The sequence below is a fragment of the Pipistrellus kuhlii genome, unplaced genomic scaffold (assembly GCF_014108245.1).
Source record: "Pipistrellus kuhlii isolate mPipKuh1 unplaced genomic scaffold, mPipKuh1.p scaffold_m20_p_7, whole genome shotgun sequence".
NCBI lineage: Eukaryota > Metazoa > Chordata > Mammalia > Chiroptera > Vespertilionidae > Pipistrellus > Pipistrellus kuhlii.
Genome location: NW_023425573.1, coordinates 5,672,130 through 5,697,298, shown reverse-complemented (window position 1 = coordinate 5,697,298; position 25,169 = coordinate 5,672,130). Strand labels below are relative to the sequence as shown.

At 38.2% G+C, this 25,169-nt stretch overlaps 1 protein-coding gene across 13 annotated transcripts in view; it reads left to right on the top strand.

Annotated features, from left to right (window-relative positions):
• MAP2 (microtubule associated protein 2) overlaps positions 1 to 25,169 on the top strand; it is a 222,836-nt gene that overhangs the window by 149,672 nt on the left and 47,995 nt on the right. For 12 of the 13 annotated variants that reach the window (XM_045575759.1, XM_045575762.1, XM_045575761.1 and 9 more), the window contains one exon: positions 17,256 to 17,539. In XM_045575759.1, the coding sequence (XP_045431715.1) occupies positions 17,278 to 17,539 (262 nt within the window). In that variant the 5' untranslated portion in view covers positions 17,256 to 17,277. Of the gene's footprint in view, positions 1 to 17,255; positions 17,540 to 23,017; positions 23,167 to 25,169 lie in introns of those variants that run through there. The other variant, XM_045575768.1, reaches the window with a different exon arrangement.

Below are 25,169 nucleotides of genomic sequence, written 5' to 3'. Positions count from 1 at the left end.
GACGTATTATTTAACTTGCTTAAGCCTCATAGCACCAAGATCATGCCTGTCCAGAATTTGCTGTTTCTCATAATCTCTGCCTATATCACTGGAAGTCACTCTCTCACCTTGACTCTTGCAGTAGCTTCCTGTGCTCAGTCTTTCTGGCCCCTCATCTGTTGGTCATTTAGTGTGGCCTTTAATAGATCTTAATCCATTGATAGGACTCTTGTTCACAATTCACCCATGACTGCCCACAACAGTCAGAATAACTCCCACACTCGTACTGTGATCCAGCAAGATCTATATAATCCACCTTCTACCTCCCTGACATCATTTCAACGTTCTCTCCTCCCACTGAGAGGAGAGACTGTGACGTTCTGAGCTGTGTCTTTATCTTGGTGGACCCTCACTTGTTGAAGGACTGAATGAGTATGCAAGGGTTACTATCGAAGGAACTCAGCACACAATATCTTTAATGCACATCAGTGATGGTTGTTGCCCCTTTGAAGGTTCCTTCAGTTTGTCTTAATGGAGTGCAATAATTCTGAAATGCTAAGCTTTTATGGATGTTTTTAACACATCATTTTATAGCACTGTGACAAAACTTTGTTCTACTAATATGTAATCTTGAATCTTAATAGTACCAAAAACACAGAGACAAATCAGGGACAGATTAGAATGAGAAAACCATTTTAAAAGAACAAAAACTATTTTATTATTCCATGCAGGTCTTTTATCTGTACAACAAGATTTGGTACATCCTGACATTGCTTAAAGTTTGCTTTGTTTTCAGAATAGATTTCTATTTTTTATCATTTATAAATGGTAAAGTCTAGCCTTTAGATAATTTTCTATAAAATAGGATGATTGTTTTATTCTTTCAATATTCCTTGGGAAGAACACTGGATGAGTGTTTACATTGTTGAGAACATTTGGCAAGAGAAAGACAAACAGTGGGACCACAGTCCCCCAATGACTAAGGAAAGGAGAAAGAAAATGCATTGTCACCATGCTCTCTGAAAATAAGTACCTTCATTTCTGCTGATTACTCTCATCAGCATTCAGCGCTGGCCCATGGCACTCTATGTGAACAACTTTAAAGACACATTTAACATCCTAAAAGTAGATTCTATTGGTAAATTAGGATGTGAACTGTCCTTTTATGAAAGCCTGTCCTAATCTGTCCTGTCAGCCCGCAGGTATATCCGGACCTCAGACCACTCTTGCTCCTGGGGAGCAGGCACATATTCCAGGGGTTCTGAAGAGGGGTGTCTAGTGGTTCACTAGAGACAGAAAGAGGAGAATTGCCCACATACTCCAGCAGGAGTTAAAATAACAATAACAGTCCTCCTACTTAACAGGCTGACTCAGAAGCACATTCTACTGACTTGTCGGCAGCTCTGAGCAGATTGTTTGGGCTGCAGTTCTGCAGGCAGAGGTGGGCACCGCCTGCTGCAAAGGCTGTAGCTCTGGTTAGGAGGGTGCTGCTGGGAAGTCTGGCCTTTTAACAGTGTGGCCAAACGGACATAGGAAAAGACAAAAAATTGGTGCTGATGAGCGCTACGTTGTCCTATTACTTAGAATAACAAAATGGTAGTCTAGGTATAGATATTATGCATTTAGTTCTTTTACTGGCCATGAGTATAAATCACTTCCTGTGGGAGGTCTTGTAAGTTAAATCTTGCTGGAGGTTTGCCTCCAGAAAATTCTGTACACCGGTTGTGGCAACCTCATCTCAGTCATTTGAGAAAGTCCTTGAAGCCAATAGAAGTTTGGCTTTTGCTTAAGTGGGAGGAGGAAAATTATTGTGGTTACTGCGTTACCTCATACTCCAAGGGCTGGGCACTCCTACTCCTTCAGCTCAGCCTCCTTACATTTACCTGTACCCTCCAGTGGCCTTGGGTGTGTATGCTTTACCCTGATTCTTATAATCCGACTCTCCTGCATGCTGGCATCATATGTTTTTGTGTGTTTTTTTCATATACATGAGATCATTTATTTATGCTACTTAAAAACTGTCCTGTAGTTCAAAGGTCTGTACTCATTAAAGGCCTTTCAAAACAGGGCTCCAAGCAACCATTTCTGGACAACCTCAAATCCCTCCCTCCCACTTATTCAGCTGCCCTTCCTTCATTCTGACCACAGCAATTCAAATTCATTTCTTCTATAAAGCTCTCTTCTCCAGCCCTCAGATGGTATTAATAGTGCCTTCAGGGGAGAAGGGGCTTTCATCATCTTTTAAACATCCCTCGCTGACCAAAAACTCATCCTGGTGTGTAATTATTTCCACCTCTGCCTTTGTCCTCAGCTCGGGGAAGTCCTCCAAGGCAAAAGTTCTGTCTTTTCTCTATTTGCGCCTCCAGAACCATGCTATTAGATCTGAAAGAGAAAATAATATTTTAAAAAATGTTTATAGTTAATCGCAATAATAAGTAATGAGTAGATATGATGGGAAGTGTAAGTGGTAAATATTAAATAAATGAGGGATCGAGGAGGTGAAAGAGGAATGAGCAGCAGTCTTGTGCGGCATATTTACAAAATAGGTTTTATGGTGGCTTTATTTTTTATTTTATTTTTGTCATTTCTTTTGCATGTGTGGTTGTTTGTTTTGGGTGGGGGGAAAAAAGACTATGTTTATGCTCAGAAAGTATGAGAAGGAAGAAGCTGACACTGCAAGACTTCAAAGGGATATTTAAGGAAAAGAAGCTTTGCTGCAGGCAGGAAATGATATGCTAAAGAGCAAATAGAGAGACTAATATTAATAAAAATGAGGGCCACCTTTTCCTCTAAAGAAAAGCGAAGACAAGGAGGGAAGTTGCAGAGGGTCTTGGGAGATTGGAAGTAGGTCCTTGTATAAAGGCTTCCATTTCTATCATCTCAAGAAAAAGAGAGCTCACACTTTGTCCTTGCCAAACATCAGACTGTCAGACTCTCTGACAATGACTGCAAGTCTGTGTGGACCACAAAGCAGGTATTACAAGAGGACCAACCTGAGGGCTGGGCCATCTCTGCTCCGTCCACACCAGGCCAAAGAGGGGGCATGAAGAGTGTGGTTTAAGAAGAGCCCAGGAAATGATCTTTCCTCTGCCACCTCACTTTCCCCACTCCCACTCCACCTGCTCACCGCTGTCAGGATGTGCTGTGCAGGCTGTACATTGGGGATAGTTACTTAAATTTGTCTTATTTAACCCTGTTATTCTATTAGTCTCGTCCTTTTAAAAAATGTCATTAGATTTTTTCTTCAAACCAAGTATATAAGTTAGGATTGGCTAGCTGCTAAAACATATAGACCCAGAAATGTGTTGAAACTTTATTTCTGGCTCATTGAACCATCTGGGTGAGTGTGTGGGTTGAGGGGGCTGTCTGCCCTCTTCATAGTCCATCAGGAATACCGAATTCTTCCATGTGGCTTCGCTTTGTCATTTTCTCCATCAGGCTAGTAGGAGGGCAGAGAGCAAAGAGAAGCACATGGAGTTGTAGAGAGCCAAACCTAGAAGCAGACACACCACTTCTGTTCACATTCCATTGGGTGGAGCTGAGTCACGTGAGCATACCCAAGGGCACTCCTTCTGTGTGCCCAGGGAGACGGGGAAAGAGATTTCGGCAAACTGCTATACCAAGGCAAAACCCTGTCTACAGAATTAATATATTTGAACATTTGAACCAAATAGTTCCAGCCCTGGTAATGTAGATACCAATCACGCCATAGAGATAGAACTGTGAATTATAATTTCAGTGTCATTATCAAAATAGTTTTGATACATCTGTTTACCAAAGTTAATTCTTACAGTAGGGCTCAAATAAGGTATTTTTAAAACCCTTCTTATAGAAATATGTATTGTGTCCAAAAGGATAATAACAAAAAAAATTATAGCGCCTAGTACTGCTTACTTTTCTTATTGCTAAATCAATCAATGAATCAATAGATGTAGAAAGCTTCATTAGGAAAAAATAAGTATTTTTATTTTCATTTTTACTTTCATCAGAAAAAGTCACAAATTAGGATGGTCTAAATTCATTTTGAATTGAAGGATGTGCCCTTTTAGAGAAAAATAGCATGCAAAGGTAAAATAATGAGCAAAGATTTTAGTGAACTTACAAATATTCATCTGTAGGCCTCACATCACATTTGTATTTGCTCTCTCTGTGCTGTTTGTTCAGAGGGCGGTGACATTGCTCTGTTTTGGAGGTGGCAGTGCATCTGATTGTTCTATATGTATAGCATATTGTGTCAGTGTTGAGTCAAAGCCATTCCACCAGCTAAATCTTCCACAAAATCAACTCCGCTGCTGAAGAAACGTCACTGCTTCAGTTTCCCGTGACCGCAGAATGCTTGTTTTCTTGTGTGTGAAAATACTGCATTGCAGCGAGTGTATGACCAGCTGGTTTTTCCTGGAAGGTTTAAAACTCCTTTCTTTTTGAGAGTAAGTAGCAATTTAATCAAGTATTTATGGCATCCAAGAGCATTTTAAAAGGAATGTACCCCAATAAAACTGGCCTCTTCTGCAAGTATATACGAAAAAGCAGTTAGATGCGTCAGCCTGTGGAAACAGAATGAAGGGTGATGAGAAAAAACCCACCACAGCGGAACCTGGAGGCTGAGACCTCAAAGCGTCTCTGTCAGATCTCCCTTCCTGAGAGGTTTAATGACTTACTTGAACCTGCCAATTCCTGCGATTCATTTTTACTCTTTTTTTTTTTTCCCTCACCCACCCCCTGCACTTTTTGGTAATGAATTTCAAGGACTCCAGTCATACCGTGTGCACAGTAATTACTACCGAAGGCAGTCTGATTCTGAGACAGCTGAGTCTCTGTGAGAGAAATTTAGAATTTACTAAAGCACAAACTTTGGTGAGGAAGTGCCAAGGCTTCAGTCATTTAAAAGCATTTTGGATGGGCTCTAGCAAAGATCCAGTAGTAACCAATCCTGAGGAAAAAGCAGCGGGCAAAACAATCAAAAAGACCCTTTTCCAAGACGAATGGCTGTGGTACCAGAAAGTTCTTGCTACAGGGAAGCAGTGTGTATGTAGCCTTTTTGTTTTGGTTGGTGTATTCCTTGGTGGCATATATTTACAACTGGAGTGGGTCTTATTTTTTGGAACCTAAGAATTCTAAAGCACACTGTTTTAAAATCAAGAGGAATTGAAACATAGATAGCAACATAAGGTAATATAACACTTTACACAGGCACACGCGCATATAATATATGTAAAATATCAATGGATCATTTAATCACACACTATGAAAGTGTTATTTGAATGAAACATGGGGATTGGGAAATTAATTCTTCAGTGAAGCTCTGTAGGGAAATACCATACTGCTGGATAATCTTAATAATAAAAAGCTAATATGCAAACGGTCATAACACATGATTAGCAGGAGGCTTTGTCCGCTGCCCAGCAGCTTGATGGGGAGGGGAGGGGGGATATGAGGCTTTGTCCTGAGCCCCTCGCCTTGCAGGGCTTAACGGGGGTGGGGCCGGCTGGGTCTGGGTCTTGCCCAATGGGGATGGGGCCAGCCGGGTCTGGGTCTCATGCGATTTCGAGACACGTGTGGGTGGGCTGCTACTTGACTCTGGGTCCCGTGGCGTGCCCGAGACTCTGACAGGAGGGAGATTTTCATACACATTTTAATAATTTTCTTTCACCTCTGACACTTCTATTATAGAGAAAGGGCAGGTAGCAATATTAAAATATTTCCTCTAATTTACATGTGTCAAACACAAGGCCCGCGGGCCAAATCCGTCCCGCCAGGCCTTGCAATGTGGCCCGCACCCCCGCTGTCATCACTGCACTCCGCTGCGTTTCCATCACAATGACAGTTTATGACTGTTCAGTAAACCATTCGGCCCGCGATTTAGGCTGGATTTTAGATTTTGGCCCCTTCTCTGATTGAGTTCGACACCCCTACTAGTAATTCCCTTTTAAAGTGCACACATTTCGTGCACCGGGCCACTCGTTTATATATAATTTCCTCACTGGGGAGTTGAGTAACAGCAGTGTACAATTTAAAATACTTGTGTATAGAGAATCCATAGGAAACCCTCCTAATTTATATTTTTCACAATGGTTTCAATCATGACGAGCCTACCCTGCAGCTCTTGTTTCTGGCACTCAGGATGTACTGACTTCTAATCCCCCGGCACCCTGGTGAGCAGCGCTGCCAGCATCTCTCAGCCAGCAGGTGGAGGGCCTCCTGAGCTCTGTTTCCGGTCCTGCCCCGCTGTGCTCTCTTTTCACACAGCACCGTGCGGTCCTTCAAACAGTGGTTACCACTTGCTCAGAATCCTGGAAGGGTTTTTCATCATACTTTCCCCCAAGTTCATTGACATGCAGTCGACCTATAACACTGTATATGTTTAAGGCGTACAGTGTGGTGTTGATTTGATGCACTTTTATATTGCTAAGTGACCACCACCATAGCATTCGCTAACACCTCCGTCATGTCACATAATGACCACTTCTTTGTTGTGCTGAGAACATTTAGACCTATCCTATTACCAACTTACAAGTATATAATTATTGTTAGCTGTAATCATCTGTACATTGGACCCCCAAACTTTACTGGTTTCAAAGCTGTACCTTTGACTAGCATTTCCCTATGGCACCCTTTCCCATCATACTTAGAAATAAATCCAAACGCATGGCCTGCCTCTGCTTACTTTCTTAGCACTCTTCCTTATCTTACTTCAAGTCAGACGCAAACACATCAAGCTCATTAACACCCCAGAACCTTTACACCTAAAGCACATATTTCCATCCTGGGATATTCTAACCCCAGTTCTTTGGATAGCTAGCACCCTCCACATCATTTGAGTCTTGCTTCTGAGCTTACCTCCTTGACAATGCTTCCCTGAACACCCGATTGAAAGTAGTGCCTTTCTCATGCCTTGCTAGCTTTTTCTCATTTTAAATTTTATATTAAATATATTAAATATTAAATTTAATACTTCAACATTAAATAGTATATTTTATGTATTTTAATGAAGAGCTTGGTTCCTGTATGATTACCTCATCAAAATGCAAGTTTTATGAGGATAGGAGTTTTGTATAATAATATGTGGCACAGTGAGAGACTTCCCTGTGTCTCAAAAATAATAATCTCATATCTTTCCTTCATTACCAATCCCACAGCTACTACTATAATTCAAATCCTTATATGCTTTCTCATCAGTTATAACATTTTTGGCCATCTGTGTACCTTTCCTGTTTCTGATTACAACCTTCTACAGCTCTTTCTCTGGTTCATCTTGTTATTCATCTGCTCAACGTTTCCCAGAAATATGTCATTAATAAAGATAAAATTTATACTACACAGTCTGACAAATGAGATATTCATCATCTGAACACTTGCCTCTCTGCAGCATTTTCCACTAATTCTGTTTGTTGTTGTTATTGTTTGTTTTTAAAATGTTTTTATTGATTTTATAGAGAGAGGAAGGGAGAGGGATAGAGAGATAGATACATCTATGACAGAGAAACATCGATCAACTGCTTCCTGCATATCCACTACTGGGGATAAAGCCCATAACCTGGACATGTGCCCTGACCAGGAATCGAACCAGGGACCTCTTGGTTCATGGGTTGATGCTCAACCTCTGACCCACACTGACAGGCACTACTCCTCTTTTGGACATTCTGAAACATCTTGATGTTTCCACTTATCTTAAACCCCCATGTCTATTGTGTGTGTGTGTGTGTGTGTGTGTGTGTGTGTGTGTGTGTAGAAATATGCCCTTCAAGAACTGAAAGCAAGGTTTGCTATTCTGAAGTTCCCCATGAATTTTCTCATTTTATAGGAACTTCCGTAGAATCCCTTTATATTTCTATTAAAGTATTTATAGTATTGTCACCTAACTAAATACTAAATTTCTTCTAGAGAAAGGTAAAGTATGACTCATATAAAAGTAAAGTCTGAATCCTGTATATTGACATTTTGGTCTCCCTCAATAGCTCCTTAAGCCAAAAGCTCAGTCTTCCTAGTATTTGCCTATTCTCGGCATCTAGAACCATGCCCGTGACATAATAGGTGTTTGTTAAATGTGGTTACATTTTCCCGTCAGAAGACAAGGTTTTCTAACCTCATTTCTCTCTTCTGCTCATGCTTAAGGCATTTATCTTGCTTTTTTTTTTTTTAGTTAAGTATGAGTAAGGTAGTCCTTATCTTACTTATAAATTACTCATGAAAATACTTAGGAAATTTATTATTTCCTAAGAAAGTATGGTTTCCTTTATACTTAAAGCCTATAGTGCCTCAAAGGAGATGTAGCTATTCATCATAATTTGCACTATCATGAGTTTCCAGGAAAATAGTTATGTTCAATGGAAAGTATATTTCCCTTTGCCTCTATGATTAAAATATGAGACACTGAATATAATTTTAATATTTAATTCTAATGTATTTTTTATGGTGAAAGAGAGAAAAAGATAAGAAAAATGAAATTAAATATTGCTGCTTAGAAATTTTCAACCAAAGTGCCCACTGGAAATGTGGATCTCATTTTGAAGTTTACAGCCATTGTCTTGGAGAAAAGTAGTTACTTTCATGATTCTCCATTCAGTTCACATTTTTTTACGTAGGTTAACTCACAACTTTCTAACCTAAATTTTCAGAATTTCCTTTCTTTGGTTTACTTATTTATCTAAAATAAAATAGAACATTGAAGCAGCATATATATTTCAAAAATTAATATGCCTCTTCAGAATTTAGACTTTCCTATAAATGTATTTTATTTTTAAATTAATTTAACATTTTTACAACGTTTACATTTGAAATCATGTTTTTATTTGCTCTTGGCCAGGTCCTATTTGCCTGACTTGTCAATGATAGGTCTATTTTTATATCAAATGTTTTCCCCCTTGGGCCCACCATGTAATATGTGCCTATACTACCTTAAGACTTTTACATATTAACTGGAATATTTTTCTTTGTAGAAAGCTGAATCACTGTGGATATATGTTTACTTAAATATTTTTCCCAGCTCAATGTTTCACCATCTCTAAAAAGTAGAGTAATTGTATATATTTCAGGCCTGGAGAGTTTAGCAAATTCGTCCCACATCATATCATCCTGAAAGTTTAGCAGAATACAAGTAGGAAGCCATAAAAAATGACCTAGTTTCTAGAATTCCACTCCAGGGTACACAAAGACATGTCTGCTCAAAGAAAGAAGTCGAACGGCATATGAAGACTGACGTGGTTGGGTCAGACCTGAGTTATGAAGGAATACCAAATGATACGAATTCTGCTTGCTTCCTTTTGGCCCAACTCAACTGACAGATTGAACAAGACAACTTTCAACTTAACTCAGAATCCCCCTGAGTCACAATTACAGCCAGCAGCAGCACAGCACAGCAACAGCCTGCCCTACATCCGGAGAAGCAATCAATGTTTTACATGACTCAGATTTTACCTTTCTGTAGAAGAAATTTAGTATTTAATATAATTAACTAGATTTTGGGCCCTCCAGGTATGCATTAGTTTAGAATATTTAAAACTGCATGTGATACAAATATTTTGTTCCCTTCCATTTTGTAAAAAAAAATAATCATATATATAAATATATATGATTTCGAAGGTTTATATTCATGTGGCACCTGTGATTTACTTGATTATTGCAGTTACTTTATAATCTTGCATTTTTCAAACACATCTTGCCTTCTGCAATATAGTGTGAGTTACTGGTGGCCAGAATCAATATCTTAAATGTCATTGTATTCCTAGTGCCTAACAGAATTCTTGGTATAAAGCTGGTATTTAGTAAATGTTTACTGAGAAGCTTTTAGAAGGCATAACAAATGAATTGATAATTAATAATGATCTAAAATTAAGTAAAGGCTCAATACATGCTTGTTAAAACAATGTGTAAATACAGACGGTTCCCAGCTTATGATTTCTCAACTTTATGATGGTGTGAGAGCGATATAAATGCATCAGTAGAAACTGTGCTTAGAATTTTGAATTTTTATCTTTGCCCAGACTAATGGTATGCGGTGTGATACTTCTCAGATGGATGCTGGGCAGTGACAGAGTCACAGTGCCCCCTCAGGCACACGATCACAAAGATAAACAACTGATGATCTACACTGCTGTTTGGCCAGTGTCTTTTGGATATGGTGTTCTGCACACATTTAACTTAGGCTAAGCTAAGCTAAGATGCCCAGTCAGTTTAACATGGTAGATTGTCATCAATAGAGCAAGTTTACAAAGTTAATGTCTTTATCTGCAGTAGATTCTCTTTCAAGTTCCAAGCCCTTTCCACTGGTCTCACTGCTTGATGAAAGAGCAAGCAGTCAATGGATGTTAGTGGAATTGGCTTCTCATTCCAGATTTCCCTGCAAGTGTCTAACTTGATCAGATAATTTGCTCTTTCTGGCCTCAGTTTTTCAATATTAGGCAAACTATGTACTGACTCCTATTGCTAAAAATGTTCAAATACAAACCATAATGATAGGTAGCACTTCCAGTTTGCCTGGAATTGTGCTTTATTTGTATTATCTAATAATCTCACCAACAGCCTAACACTGGCTTATTGTGTACTGCATGTCCATTGTCTTCAAAACTATTATGCGCCCACCAACTTGCTTCATAAGAATTGTCTGCTATGCATGGTATGTGATGGAGAGTGAGTCATTTAAAAAAAATATAATTTATTGCTGTTTTACAGAGAGGAAGGGAGAGGGATAGAGAGTTAGAAACATGGATGAGAGAGAAACATCGATCAGCTGCCTCCTGCACACCTCCTACTGGGGATGTGCCCACAACCAAGGTACATGCCCTTACCCAGAATCTAACCTGGGACCTTTCAGTCCCCATGCCGAGCTCTATCTACTGAGCCAAACTGGTTAGGGAGAGAGGGAGTCATTCTTATAGGAATTTAACAATCAACTTGAAAAGAGCAGAGAAAACATAAAACAAATATTTGGATTTCCAGCTTAACTTTTTTATGTCATTGAGGATTTTCTCCTTAGTTTTGCATAGAAGACAAAGAAAAGGAATGCAGGGTTATAGTCAGTTCATCAACAACTATTTAAGCATAGACTTTGTCAGCATTAATAAGTGAAGATATAGATCCTACATAAACTTACACTATTGTTAAGTACTAAAACAATAGTTTCTGTTTGTAATAATAGTATGGGTGGTAATAGTATAGGCATAATTGAGTCTACATGGAAAAGGGGACCAATATTCATGTGCTTAATTGTATTACGTATAAATGATTGTTTTAATCTTTTCTTGTCTTTGATTACACAGCAGGGCAGAATTACAATCAGTTTTTATTGAACTGTCACATTGCATGATGACAGAGAAAAACGTACCATAGAGAACATTCTAGAATTGTTGGTGCCAAGCACATTATGAACATGGAGACATGTCTATCTGGCACACAATGTATTTTTCTCTCAGTTTTTCCAAGCTTTATTGTTTCTCTTTTTGCCAATTTTTAAGGATATTTAAAGTTTCCCAGTAATACTGTAACCATGGACTATTTCTATGCTTTGTGATCTTTCTGATACTGTAATTCAAAGAAAATCAGTGAGCTTTGCAGTTAGATGGGAATCCTGAGAGAAAGGGTTCTGTTTTACTAAATGGCACTTTTAGCACATGTCTCAGTTAGATCTGAAATCGTTGATGTACTTCTTTGAGAGCTTTAGGGCTCAGAGTTATCTGTCACACATTCACATCTTACCTATTACCCACATTCATCTCCCAAATGATCTAACCATAAAGAAAAGTATAACTTGATGTGACATGTTTTAAGCAAGTGCACTTTTGTCATAAATAATAAATGCCAAGCAGTATTTAAAATAAATATTCTAAAGAATTTTAAGTTGTTTACAGACTGAGCAAAGATTAATCATTGTTTTCACAATATGAAGTAGGTTTATACCACAGACAATGGGTCATTTTAAATGTTCCTCTGCTTTGTGTCTGCCTTCCTCAAGTAGGATAGAAAAGAGACAACTGGCATACTCCCAGGAAGCTGACTAAAAGCAGCCAGTCCCATGATTGGAATCCACTCCTCTTCCTAAAGGTTCAGCTTCTACTTGTGAGAGTGATGAGATGGCGTCTCAAGGAATGGCCTCACCCTTTACACCAATTATTCTGTAGGCGTTTTTGTGTTCTTTTCTGAAGTCCTATGCTACAGGCTTGGAACTTTAGTGTCTCAGAATCACCTGGTGAATTTGTTAGAAGACCAGTTTCCAGAGCCCAGAGCCCAAAATTCTAATTTGCTAGATTGATGCTGGGGGTAATTGGCTGAAAACCCTTGAAGATATATTGGAACTGGATCATCATCAAAGAGTGTTTCAGTTTTATGAGTTTAAAACCTTTTCTGAGATGGGATGAAATAGTTTGTCTTCAAGGTATTTCTATACCTACATGTCACATGCTCTCTGGTATGTATCCAAGTTTAGTTCAGGTTTGGTCATTTGTTCTGCTTGGCGTTACTCTTCATGTGCTCCCAATGGAGTTAGAACTTTAGTACCAGCTCTCCTACCAGGCCTGAAAATTAGGTTTCAAAACCATTCTCCTCTCACCGGTGGAGCTAGTGTTAGCTAAGCATTTATAGCTAACAGAACCTTTTTCCCTGTATATATCTGGCGTTAGAAGGTTGGTGAATTATTTTCACTCAGCATTAAACAAATATTCGAAACACAGCAGATAGCTAAATGGTGCTTTGTTCAGTTTGTGAATTACTATCATACTTCGGTTATGCACATATTGCTTTGCATAACCCTTAAAAATGTGGAAGCCTCTAACTACCCTGTTTCCCCGAAAATAAGACAGTGTCTTATATTAATTTTTGCTCCCAAAGATGCGCTTGGTCTTATTTTCAGGGATGTCTTATTTTTCCATGAAGAAGAATATGGTACACATTTATTATTAAATGAAAATAAAGGACATTTATTACCTGTATACAGTACAGTAGTATGGTAGATGTCAACACAAACCAGACAAACTGAAACCTACAGTATCAAGAATTTACTCATTTATTCAATGACAATCATGTCATCATCTTCTGGAACATCATCATAACAATCCAATTTCTGAATTTCCTGGTGAATTTCTTGTGACTCCATTTCTTTCAGAATCAGTGGACCAAATCTCTCATGTTTAGCAATAGCACTGTCTTTAAATGAGTGCTTCTTGTAAAGGTAGCTGCTCGCAGTGCATTTGCAATGCAACTGTCAGTGATTTTCTCCCATGAATTCTTCACCCAAGTCACAACTTCTTGCAGTTTAGGTTTCACAAAGTTTCTGAGACAGCCTGGGGGGGGGGGGCCTTATTTTCGGGGGGATGCCTTCACTCAGAAGGAAACCTGTAAGTAGGTCTTATTTTCGGAGGATGTTTTATTTTCGGGGAAACACGGTAAGTATATAGAAAATTAGAAAATGGTTTATTTTGAATAAAATGCATCTGCAGTGTACATCCTTCACTCTGGATATGCCCTGAGAAAGGAAATTTGTCAGTAGCTCCCAAAACAGCAGAGCTGTCAGGGACATTTTCTTCCCAGCATTTCTGCTTGCTTATTTCTTCCCTTTGAATCGTGAAGGAAATGTGGCAGCTGTACCTTATTTTTTTGTCTCTGCAAGCCTCAGGGCACATGTGCTCAGGAACTGAAGTTTGATACACTTAAATAAATTTATCTCTGTGCGAATAACAGAAACTATAGGAACTGTCAGAGCATGTCAAACTTTTTTTTTTTTACGTACAATATGCATAATAGATGGAGTTCCAGATGAAAATGCCTCTTTTTTCAAGGTAGTCTTTAAACACATTAAATTTTAGTGTGCACATGTATAATTCTTAGGGAGAACCAACAAAGGTGTATTATTTGGCCACCTCCAAAATAAATGTAAGTCGTCATTTTAAAGTTATCATTCCTTTATTAGCAACATGTGCTTGAAATATAAATTCATAGAGTATTCTAGAGAAGGTGGATAAAGGAGAAAAACTTTCTAAACAACTAAGTAATGTTAGTTTTTAAGAAATCATATTTTCATTAGAGTTGTTAAAATATACCCTATGTGAAAGATCTAGAATATTATGTAAGGTTTTATAAAATGATTTATCTGGAATATATTGTATCTATTTTGTGTGTTTTTTCAATTTATGTATACATGAAGGATAGCATGAAACTATTATGTGCTAAATAATACTATATGATTTTCTTAAAGAATGATGCTCCAAAAATAAAATGTTGGAAGGCAAAAGATACAGTTTTTATTTGTAATAAGTATCAGAATTCAGCACCAAAGATTTAGAATGAGGTAAATACTATAGTTAAGTATTAAAGTTTCTGACCATTAAGGGAAAATATCGGAATAGCTGTATTATGGGAATATGTCTAAGAATATTAGAAATCAGCAAAATGCATATGACCTTATTTCTAAATTACAATGCATCTTATTTCTAAGATGTATCTATCCTATGCAAGAGACAATCATACACAAAATGCAATGTTTTCAAGAGTGGTCTTGCAGATTTGGAGTTAGGATTTGGGGAAGTCCAAATTTGTTCTTATACACAAAAATGTATGAATTTGTGTAAGTATCTGGGCAGGTAGGTACTCAAGAAGAATCTTAGAATTTTAAAACATAGAGCATTATAGTCTTAGGTCTGGAAAATGTTTAAGGCAGTTGCATATGAATATAAGAGAATCTGAATATAATAGAAGTCCAATTATTAATGTAATCTGTATTCTACAAATCTGGTAAATACCATTACTGACTGACAGACCTACTCGTAAGCTACAAAATGATCATATTAGATTAAAAAAAATTTAGTAAGTAACTGAAATTTGGAGTATACCTGTCCCAAACATGAGTTGAATATTGCCATCAGAGTCATGTTTTCTGTTGAGTGAGAATTTTCTTTTCTTTCTTTTTCTATTTGTTGTTGTTTCTTTCACTCTTTTGCTTGTTTGTTTTCTTTTCTCTTTTGATATAACTAGAATTATCTAAGACCTTCTAATCAATATTGGAAGAGTCCTAATTTTACTTCACAATATTAAACATGTATACATTAAATCTACCCCAAAACAAAACGAAAACATTTTACAGATGTTACGTAAATAAGTAATTAATCTATAAACCATTCCAACTTGGAATTGAATCTGTGGAACAACTGTTTTCATTCGGATTTCCAGCTCTTCCACAGTTAGGATTTGTGATCTTTTGCAATAAGGAGAGAGAAGAGGCTTTCTCATTACATAGGAGGAATGGAATGCTAACATTCCTTCTACTTCAGTTTCCTCTCATAGATTGGGAGGGAATTTGTCTTTATCAGCTTTCTTATTTATCTCACATTCACAGTTTCCTGAGAGACTCAGGTAAAATAATTATATACAACAGGAAGAAGTAATTAAAAGAAGCTGTGATCACTTTTGACTATTGTCATAATGCTGTCCTGTAGAGCAGAGTTAAACCATGACTCAAAACACTGATTAGGAATTCAAGTGAAATTTACCACAAGTGGGTGGTATTTTAATAATATCATGCTGTGATTATAAGTGAGTGTACCCAATGGTATCTCCTTTGCTTCCAGAAGCTTTTTAGTAGAGCAGAAGGAAGTCTTAAATCATACTTTCTGTCAAAGTAGCTTTGTCAGAGCAATACCAACTTGACATTTTCTGACATGTTGTCACTTAATACATGGTTTTAGTATGTACATTTCAAAAGCCCAACAAATTAGAAGTGATAGCTGATTAATCTGCATACATTTTTTAAAAATATATATTTTATTGATTTTTTACAGAGAGGAGGAGAGAGGGATAGAGAGCTAGAAACATCGATGAGAGAGAAACATCGACCAGCTGCCTCTTGCACACTCCCTACCGGGGATGTGCTCGCAACCAATGTACATGCCCTTGACCGGAATCAAACCTGGGACCTTTCAGTCTGCAGACAGACGCTCTACCACTGAGCCAAAATGGTTTTGGCAATCTGCATACATTTTAAGGAGTATTATCTGATTAGTCTTATTAGGAAGTTGGATGATGCATTTTAGATTATAAATTCACTTCATTTGTTTCTCTGATATTAATTGAAACCAATATGGCCAGCCACCTTTTTCTTTTTACAAATTTAGTTTCTACTGATGGATTAAAAAGAAAGAATCCAAAAGTCTGAAGCATTACACACTAAAGAGATCACTTTTTGAATGACTGGTCTCTTGAAAACCAACTATCAACATTTCAAGTGGATGATGACCAAGTAGCACTCTCTTCCATTAGACATTGGTTTTCTTTTCTTTTTTTCTTTTTCTTTTTTAATATATTTTATTGATTTTGTACAGAGAGGAAGGGAGAGAGAAAGAGAGTTAGGAACATCGATGAAAGAGAGTCATCGATCAGCTGCCTCCTGCACACCCCCTACTGGGGATATGCCCACAACCAAGGTACATGCCCTTGACCAGAATCGAACCCGGGACCCTGTAGTCCCCAAGCCGACGCTCTATCCATTGAGCCAAACTGGTTTCGGCTAGACATTGGTTTTCTTAGGTTCACTCTGAGGATTTTTAGTCACTAAGAAATCTTTTCCAGAGAGCCCTATGGGGAAAACTGCCAATTTTAGCTGAGAACTGTGGGTGTTCATATTATTTTCTTTACTTTGAAAATCTGTGGCTAGAACTCCCATGGGCTAAAGCGAAAACCTAAGTATTTCCCAAATCCTTTGAGAGGTGTTGATAAACATGGCATCAGACAAAGGTTTCTATGGCCCCTTGGTTGGGATTCTCCCCACATCACTGCCCTTCCCTGAGATTCCATGTGTCCGAGCACATGAAAAGCTCTCAGTTAGTGTTACACATGCTTGCGCAACTCAACATTTCTCAAGTGCGTGTAAGCACTTACCACGGGTGGTCTTCCTCCTAAAACACATCACCGAAGACTAAACATGAAAAAACATTAGACAGTTTTCTTATAGTGCTGGATTCCTTGGCTCTACTGAACAATGAACATCACATGTCAATGAAAGCTAGCTAAGATATGTCCTTACATGCCAAACACTATTTTTTTTAAAAGAGTATATAGATGGATGGAGATCTTATAAGAAAAGGAAAGATATGCCAAAATGTTTGTAAAAAATAAAACAAAAACAGAACCAAAGTGTTACTAACAGCTACCTCTTCATATTAAAAGTAGATTATTGAAAGAGCGTTTTTATGTTTACTGTAGCTAACCACCAGAAATTTGCTCTACCTTGGCACTATTACTATCAGACCAGATTCCCCCAAAGTCATGGCTACTGTTTTTTTCACTTCCAATCACAGGACAGGTGACAGGTGTTGAAGAATGGCAGATGATCGGAAAGATGACGCGAAGGCACCTCACTGGACCTCAGCTCAGCTAACGGAGGCCTCTGCACACCCACATTCACCTGAGATTAAGGACCAAGGCGGGGCAGGGGAAGGACTTGTCAGAAGTGCCAATGGATTCCCATTCAGGGAGGACGAAGAGGGCACCTTTGGAGAGCATGGGTCACAGAGCACTTACTCAAATACCAAAGAGAATGGGATCAATGGAGAGCTGACTTCAGCTGACAGAGAAACAGCAGGTAACTAAGCGCTCTCCAGTCACCAGAGCCTGTTTGTGCTTTGAAGTCTGTTTAGTGAATTAATTTACAGCACTTATCCTCTTTCAGGAATGCTGGGATGGAGACTTTAGTGGGTCAGGGGAAAGACACACAAAAAAAGAGAAAAGTCATGGGAACTAGCCCTATGCTACCCCAAAGTGGTTGCATTCTCTATCTCATCTCCCTATTTAATTTTACCACTTTAATGTTAATAAACAAATGGCTCATTACCTGTCAGCAGTTTAATTCATTGAAAGAAAACAAAGATAGTTTGCTATTGATTTTCTTAAATGATATGGGACCTAAATCTGATTGACTAATTAGAAGCATATTTACTTTTTAGGGCAGAAAAGAATGCTAGAGTCCAGCTCTCAGCTTTTAAAAAGAAAAAGGAGAAACAGAAAACAAAGAAAATGACCACATACACATGAACCATTTCATACTTCCTACGATAGCTTTTTAAGACCTAATATTCACATTTAGGAAAACATACTATAATTTATTATCAAGTAGTTACTTTCAAAGTGTAATTTCTACACTTTATCATCGACAATGTTGTCATAATGGCATAATTATCATACAGTATGAATGGCATAGAGAAACAATACCCAGAACTATAGAATTATTCAAAATTATTTTTATTTTTCTGTGACTCCGAATTTACTGCATTTGAACACAGTAACTTGCAGGCATGTTATCCAAAAAACTAAGCAAACTACAAGCATTAGTAAAAGTTATGCCCCCTTCAAAATCATCCTTTACATATTCAAAGATTGGTTTTCTACAGTCCACCCACTAGTCAGCAACACATCGACTGTACACTGCTCAAAAAAAAATGTTTACACTTTAATGGGAAAATATGAAAGGCATTTCAAATGACTGGGGAGAAATTACATAAGTACATAGTGTAACTTTTTTTAATCCACACATTCCACAAATTACCATTGAGCATTTTCTATGTAGTACAAAATGTGTTAGCTTCTGTGCTAGGTGTGTGCAAGGAATGGCCTCTGAGCATCACAGATCAGGTGACCTGGTAGTGGATGTGACACCTGTGCCTGCAGTTAATTCAGATATAAAATACAGTGTGTTCAGTACCAAATGAGCAGAACAGAAAGGCAAAGTGGAACTGGCATCGTTTCTACTTAGGGCCAAAGTTCCAAATTGTGCAAGAAGTGTCTTGAGGTGCTATGGCACAGTGCCGGTGCTCAGGCAGAGTATTTGAAATACTCAAAGCAAATGTAGCAATTCCCCACATCTGTCCAACACTACATGGTTTATTATCTCAGGACAGGACACAGTTTCAGCATTAGCACACACTAAATTTCTTTTCAAGATGCCAAATCTTTGTGAAATTGGGTTTTTAGCTGTTGCTGTGATAAAAACCAAGTACCCTGCAGACATCCGGGTGGAATAGGAAAAGAGGGTAGTGGTGTCCAATCGAATCCAAGGATCTGAGAAGCTTTGCAAAGCCTAAAAGGTACATATGCCCTATTAGAAAGAAACTGGTTCAGAATGAAATAAAAATGTCATGTTTGCCTTTCATCATTACAATGAGGATTAAATAGTACTGTGTATAAAGTGAATGGCTCATAAAATAGTACCTATTATTATTATTATTATTATTTTATTATTATTGGTGGTGGTAGTGGTGTCAATATAGACAATAGAGTACTCATAAACAAGGAATGCTTTTCTGCAAACCAGTATAATACAAGTTGTAGAGGGTGGGATTTGGATCAGAAACATTAGCTAGGAAAATTTTGAAGGATAAAGACATGAAAAGAGGAGGACACATTCAGAGTAAGATGATTGTGGGGAAAGCAGTAATGTTCTAGACCAAGATTATTCTTACCGTCATATCCTGTAGTACTTGATATTATACCTCAAGTACTCAATAATGTGTTGAGTGAGTGAATGAATGAATGAAGGAGTCAGTGAATAGAAAAGATAAAAGGAAGTCCTTTTCAAATTGATGGGGAAAACTATTGAAAAGACCTCCTTTGTGTCCTGGGCTTTCCTCGGTTGAGGCTCATGGATTATGTGAGGTTTACAAGACAAACATCTCTACTGGGTGTTTGGTCAAGCAGTGGAGAATCAGCATCACTCACTATTTCAGTTTTTCAATGGTCCTAATGGACTATTTCAGAGCACCCGAAAAATCTATTTCTAGGTCAGTGTGTCCTTGTCAGCTTGAAAAAATAATATAAATTAAAAAGAGACTAGTAGATTTTCTTTTAAATTACGAATTCAAGAGCACCCAAAAGTAATTTAGATTTCAGCTTCTCATATGTCACAGTAATTTTATACTACATTTGGGAGACTGATTATGAAAGCTTTATATGTATGTTCATAGTGACCGAGTTAGAAAGAGCCAGCTGCAAATTACCAGGGCGATGTGTTCAATTCAAATTATGGTGTGATTTTAAACTAACTTCCCTTCAGAAATAACAGGCCAAGTATTGAATTATAAGTTATCTATGTGTGGGAAAAGAAAAATGTAAAATATTGTCTCCTCATGCCTATAGAGGATGTTCCAATGATAAATTCATGTGCAATTAAATATCTCTCTAAACTTCAGCGTAATAAAATAAAAAATTTTATTATTGACAGTTTATAGCTAACTGTTTCACAAGCTACAAACAAAAATTATTCCCAGTTTTTAAAAAAAAGTGTTCTTAAATCTCAAATATGTTTTTGTTTGTTTTTTTAAAATGCTGTCCTTTGATGATGGGAACTATTGCTAAATATGAGCTGGCACGATATTTTGAGTTGTTTTAGAGAGGACCAGGGAGCTATATACTAGCCCACTCTTTATTATTTTTTTAAATGTAAATTCTTCACTGTTGAAAGAATTACATGTCTTCCTTTTCCCCCATTGACCATTTCCTGGCCACTCCTCCCCCCGCCCCCCCCGCCTCCCCCCCCCCCCCCCCCCTTAGTATCTGTGTCCCTTGGTTATGCTTATATACATGCATTCAGGTCCTTTGGTTGATCTCTTAACAGTTCCCTCTTCCCTCTGAGGTTTGATGGTCTGTTCAATGTTTCTTTGTCTCTGGATCTATTTTTGTTCATCAGTTTACATTATTCATTATGTTCCACAAATGAGTGAGATCATGTGATACTTATCCTTTTTTGACTGGCTTATTTTCTTAGCATAATGCTTTGTGTACACTTGTAATCTATTCGTATACTGCGTTTCTGCCCTCTGAAGGAGATTTCTCAAGGCATTGGTAACTTGAAGCATTTCCCAGTATCACCAGGTCCTTAGCTATATGTTGTGGTGGCCACCACATTACTGATCAGTATTCTTCTGCTTTCCTTCTTTGCTATGTCCTCTCTTGACTTTAGAAATAAATCTTTCCCCCAAGGTTGATTATTTGTATTTATCTCTATAAACCAGATAAAACGTTAAATGAATTGCAATCATCCCCCCTTCTTCCTTCTTTTATCATTATGGGCTTCCTTCAACCAAAGGTCTGGCTCATTCTCTGTCACCCTTTTTCAGTATTCACCTTCATTCCTGGGCCCTAGTAATCTTTAAAGATGCAAGCCCATAGTAAGTTTATTGGTAATCTTATGCACTGAGACTTGGGATGGCAGGGAATGCTAGAAGGCAATGATGTTTTAAATTACATTTCTTTATAGTTTATTCTTCGAGATTTTGTCTCCTTACAATGTAAAGCTAACCCATAGAAAGGCAGATTGAATTATTTGCTCATCTGATATAGCATAAATTTTGATACTTTAACCATTTTTCTTATATGTATTCATTCAGGTCTTCTTTTTAGAAGCCATCGCACAGTAGCTTTGAAAAATAAATGAGAAACCATTGAGAATCTAGCCCCTTGGGAATGTTATTGTTATAATGAGAGTAAAGCCATCATTTTTACATTTGTTTTCCAAAGTGGGAATCAGAAGAGTAAAAGCTTAAAATAAACCCTCCTGCTACTTTTCACCTTAAATTTGAAGCAAGAGGAATGCATTTTGCTCCCCCACAGAGTTCCAATTCTGAGGGAAAATAAGGAGCTTCCTCTTTAAGATTTTTATGTGAGGTGGGGCCCAAACTCATGTTAGAATCCATATCAAAATAACAAGAAGATCACTAGAAGGAACCAGTCAGGTGGCCTTTCATAGTCCTCCTCTTTACATGAGATCCACTCAAGATCTCATGACCACAGCCAGCATGCTGGTATGACGCACAAACCAGCACTCTTTCCACAACCCATAGCACCTGATTGAGACCAGCACAGCCAGCTGCCTGGAGATCCGTTATAGCCAAAGAAGACCATGCCTATTGCAGAACTGCCACACCCACGTACCTCCAAGCATGACAGAAAAATCATAATTTTATTCTCATCTCTCAGTGTGAATGTAGAAACAAAGGAGGCAAATTTGAGAAGCTGATAGATGACAAAACATTGATGTATTTCATGAAAATCATCCTTTCATGACTTTGACTATCCTAAGGTCTAATGTTTTGAATACGAGTAAGAAACGCTAATCAGAGTATAAAGAGCCTTCAGGACCATCCCCAGACCACAGCCAGGGCCAGCTCTGAGTCAATGGCAGATCACAGGGGAGTGTTTCCTTCCATAACCGCCCACCCCACGCCCCAGGAATGCCTTGCTTCCCCGCATTTCTGAGGAGCCCCCAGGTCTGTTCCCTACGGAAGCAGCGAGGTCTGGAAAAGCTCTTGTGGGTCAGGCATTGTTGCATTTCAGAGTTTGCCTTGAGCTGTGCCTTCCAAAGCCCAGACTCTACCATCCTTGGAACTCAAGCAGCCAAGCCACGAACATACTCAGCTATGTCCGTTTATTGCTGCTAAAGTGATAAATTTAAGCTTGAAAATACACGATGAAGGAAAAGTTCGTCATCACTCTAACCTTCTGCTTCCCTTTTTAACCTTAGAATTGTGAGAACCTACCTTTTCTTCTTCCACTTTCCTCTGCCAACATTCCCATTTGAGATTTACTAGTAAGAGCTGTCATCCCATTCAAAAGATGGGCCCTAGGTGGTTTGGCTCAGGGGATAGAGCATCGGCCTGCAGACTGACAGGTCCCAGGTTCAATTCCAGTCAAGGGCACCTGCCCGGGCTGGGGACTCAATCCCTAGTGGGGAGCAGCTGCAGGAGGCAGCCAATCAATGATTTTCTCTTCTTCTCTGAAATATATATATATGAAATTTAAAGATGGCATATAGTCTTTAACATTATACTCATGTATGCAGAGAAGAGAGTGCAGAGCCATCTCTCCTGCAGATAAACTAGAGTTACCTGCATCACCGCCAAGGCAAATCAACAAGCTGGCCTGACAATACAAGAGGCTGCAGATTTTCCTTTTCTTGTTGCCATGCCAACCACTCAGCGCTCCGCTGCTGCCATTTCCCTGAGCTCCACAGAGGAGTGTGCAGAGCAGAGGTATTTAGCATTTCAGGGTGGATCTGCGGGAAAAGCACAGGGCCTGCCTCTGCTGCCTCCGGGCCTGGTGGCGCCGATGGGTGAGGACAGAAAATGGGGATCTTTTCAGTGTTTTCCTTCCAAAGCTTAGGCATCTGGGGCTAGAAGGGGGAGCAAGACCAGAATTGATAGCAAAAGGCAATTCCGCGAGGTTTGTATTTGTCACGTTTGCTTTGTCCTATGTGGTCTCTATACCATGTGAAGCAGGTTATGGGTATTAGCTTCGGTTATAATTTGTGGCTTGTCTGGTTGGTAAATAGAAGGATCTGAAACCTAATTGAGAGCTAGCTTGTGTGGAAATTGCAATAAGGAATCGCGTCTCATACTCTTGCTAAGGAATGAGCTTGTGCATAGCGAGTATTGCTATCTAGCGCTTTTACAATGTTCTAGAAATCAGAGGAAAAGGCAGGCACCGGATAGAGTTGTTTGTGTAAATGTGCAGTGATAGGGCAGTTCTTCCTGGAAAAACGTACAGGTCTATATTTGCTTGCTCTTCAGCCAGTCTTAGGGTAGGATGCGGTTGTTTTCAGCCAGTAATTTTTAAATCAAAATATAAGAAATCTTGGTTTCTCTAGACCTCTTTTAATTAAACTTATGACTCAACAAATTAAAATGTGATTTTACTCCTTGGAATTTGAATTGCCTACAAAAACTTCAAGTAATAAGACAATGTATCTAATACAATAGAATCTGATATTTAAAAATTAAGATTAATTTGCATATAAATTTATTCCCATGTATGTTTTTCCAGAAAATGCCTTCCATGCACTTGTGGAAATAAGTCTTCTTTCTTTACTGTCTTGTTTTGTGCTAAATGTCAGAACTACATCATATTGAATTTGAATTTTAAGCAATGCAACAGACTTGAGGCAAGAACAATTCAGATCTATTCCTAAAGTTATTCTTTCTGACTTGTTCTGTAAATGTAGATATAATTTATTTATCATTCTATTATGTTTTCACTTGGTCCCTCCTCCTGATTGTATATTTTCTAAGACCTTATCAAATTTTGTCCTCTCTATTCTGCTGTCATGTTTTATTATCGTAATTTTCTTTTTTTCTATTTTAAAATATTTTTATTAAGATATTATATGTGTACATACCTTACCAATCCCCACACACACCCAAACATGCCCTCCCTCCCCATAGTTTTTCCTCCATTGGTTATGCTTACATACATGCATACAAGTCCAATTTTCTTTTAATGTATTCAATTTTTGACATTTTAAAATTCTCCAGTTGAGGAGAATTATTAACATTTTATAAAATATTTGTAGTATGCAGGTGAACGTAGTCATGGAAACAAGTCTTTTTGGATTCATTTTTGGACTGTTTGAATATTTGTTTTGGTTAGAATTATGCACAATCTTTATCTGTGTCTTGTTACCTTTCTAAGAATTCTCTCCATACAAAATTTAAAAAAATAATAATAGTAATTTGGAATATATTAATTGTCTAATATCTTAAGAATCTACTTATCATTAATCAATAACATATTTTTTTGAAAAGTAGGATGGATGGATGGATGGATGATAGAGATATTTGATGATATATAGCTAGACAGATAAGATTGCTTGTATAAACCCAAGAAAAGTATTACACCAGATACCACCCTGAGGGATGGCTGTGGATTTGATTTAATTTATTGTTGAGAGGTTAGTAGACTGGGGAGTACCTAGCAGTCATTACTCCTCCCTCTTTCCTTCCCAAGCTGCTGAGATGAACTGACTCTTCCCGCGTCAGTATATTAAGCCTCACCCTTCACTGCTCCTCAGCACATTACAGAAAGCATGTGCTTTGACTGGCATGGGAGTCTGGAAAATCATATCAGGAGCAGACGAACAGAACAACTGGTGCTGCATTGCAGACGTGGTAGTTTAAGCATGATCTGACTTGGCATCATGAGTCCCCGAGGGGAAAGGAACACGGAACCAAATGCTTGCTGCCTGCTTACTGTGTGGCTCATCTCTCAGAATGAGTCACCAGCCAGCAGCACTCAGAGAAAATGCAATTCAAAACCCAGCCACGCTGATGAGCAAAGAAAAGAGGAAAACATATCTCCTGGGCTTTTGTTTGCAACTTTTAAGAAAGATGCAAATGCTAGGTGGTTATTAGGACACACAGCTAAGAGTTAAACATTTGCTTTTACAGTTG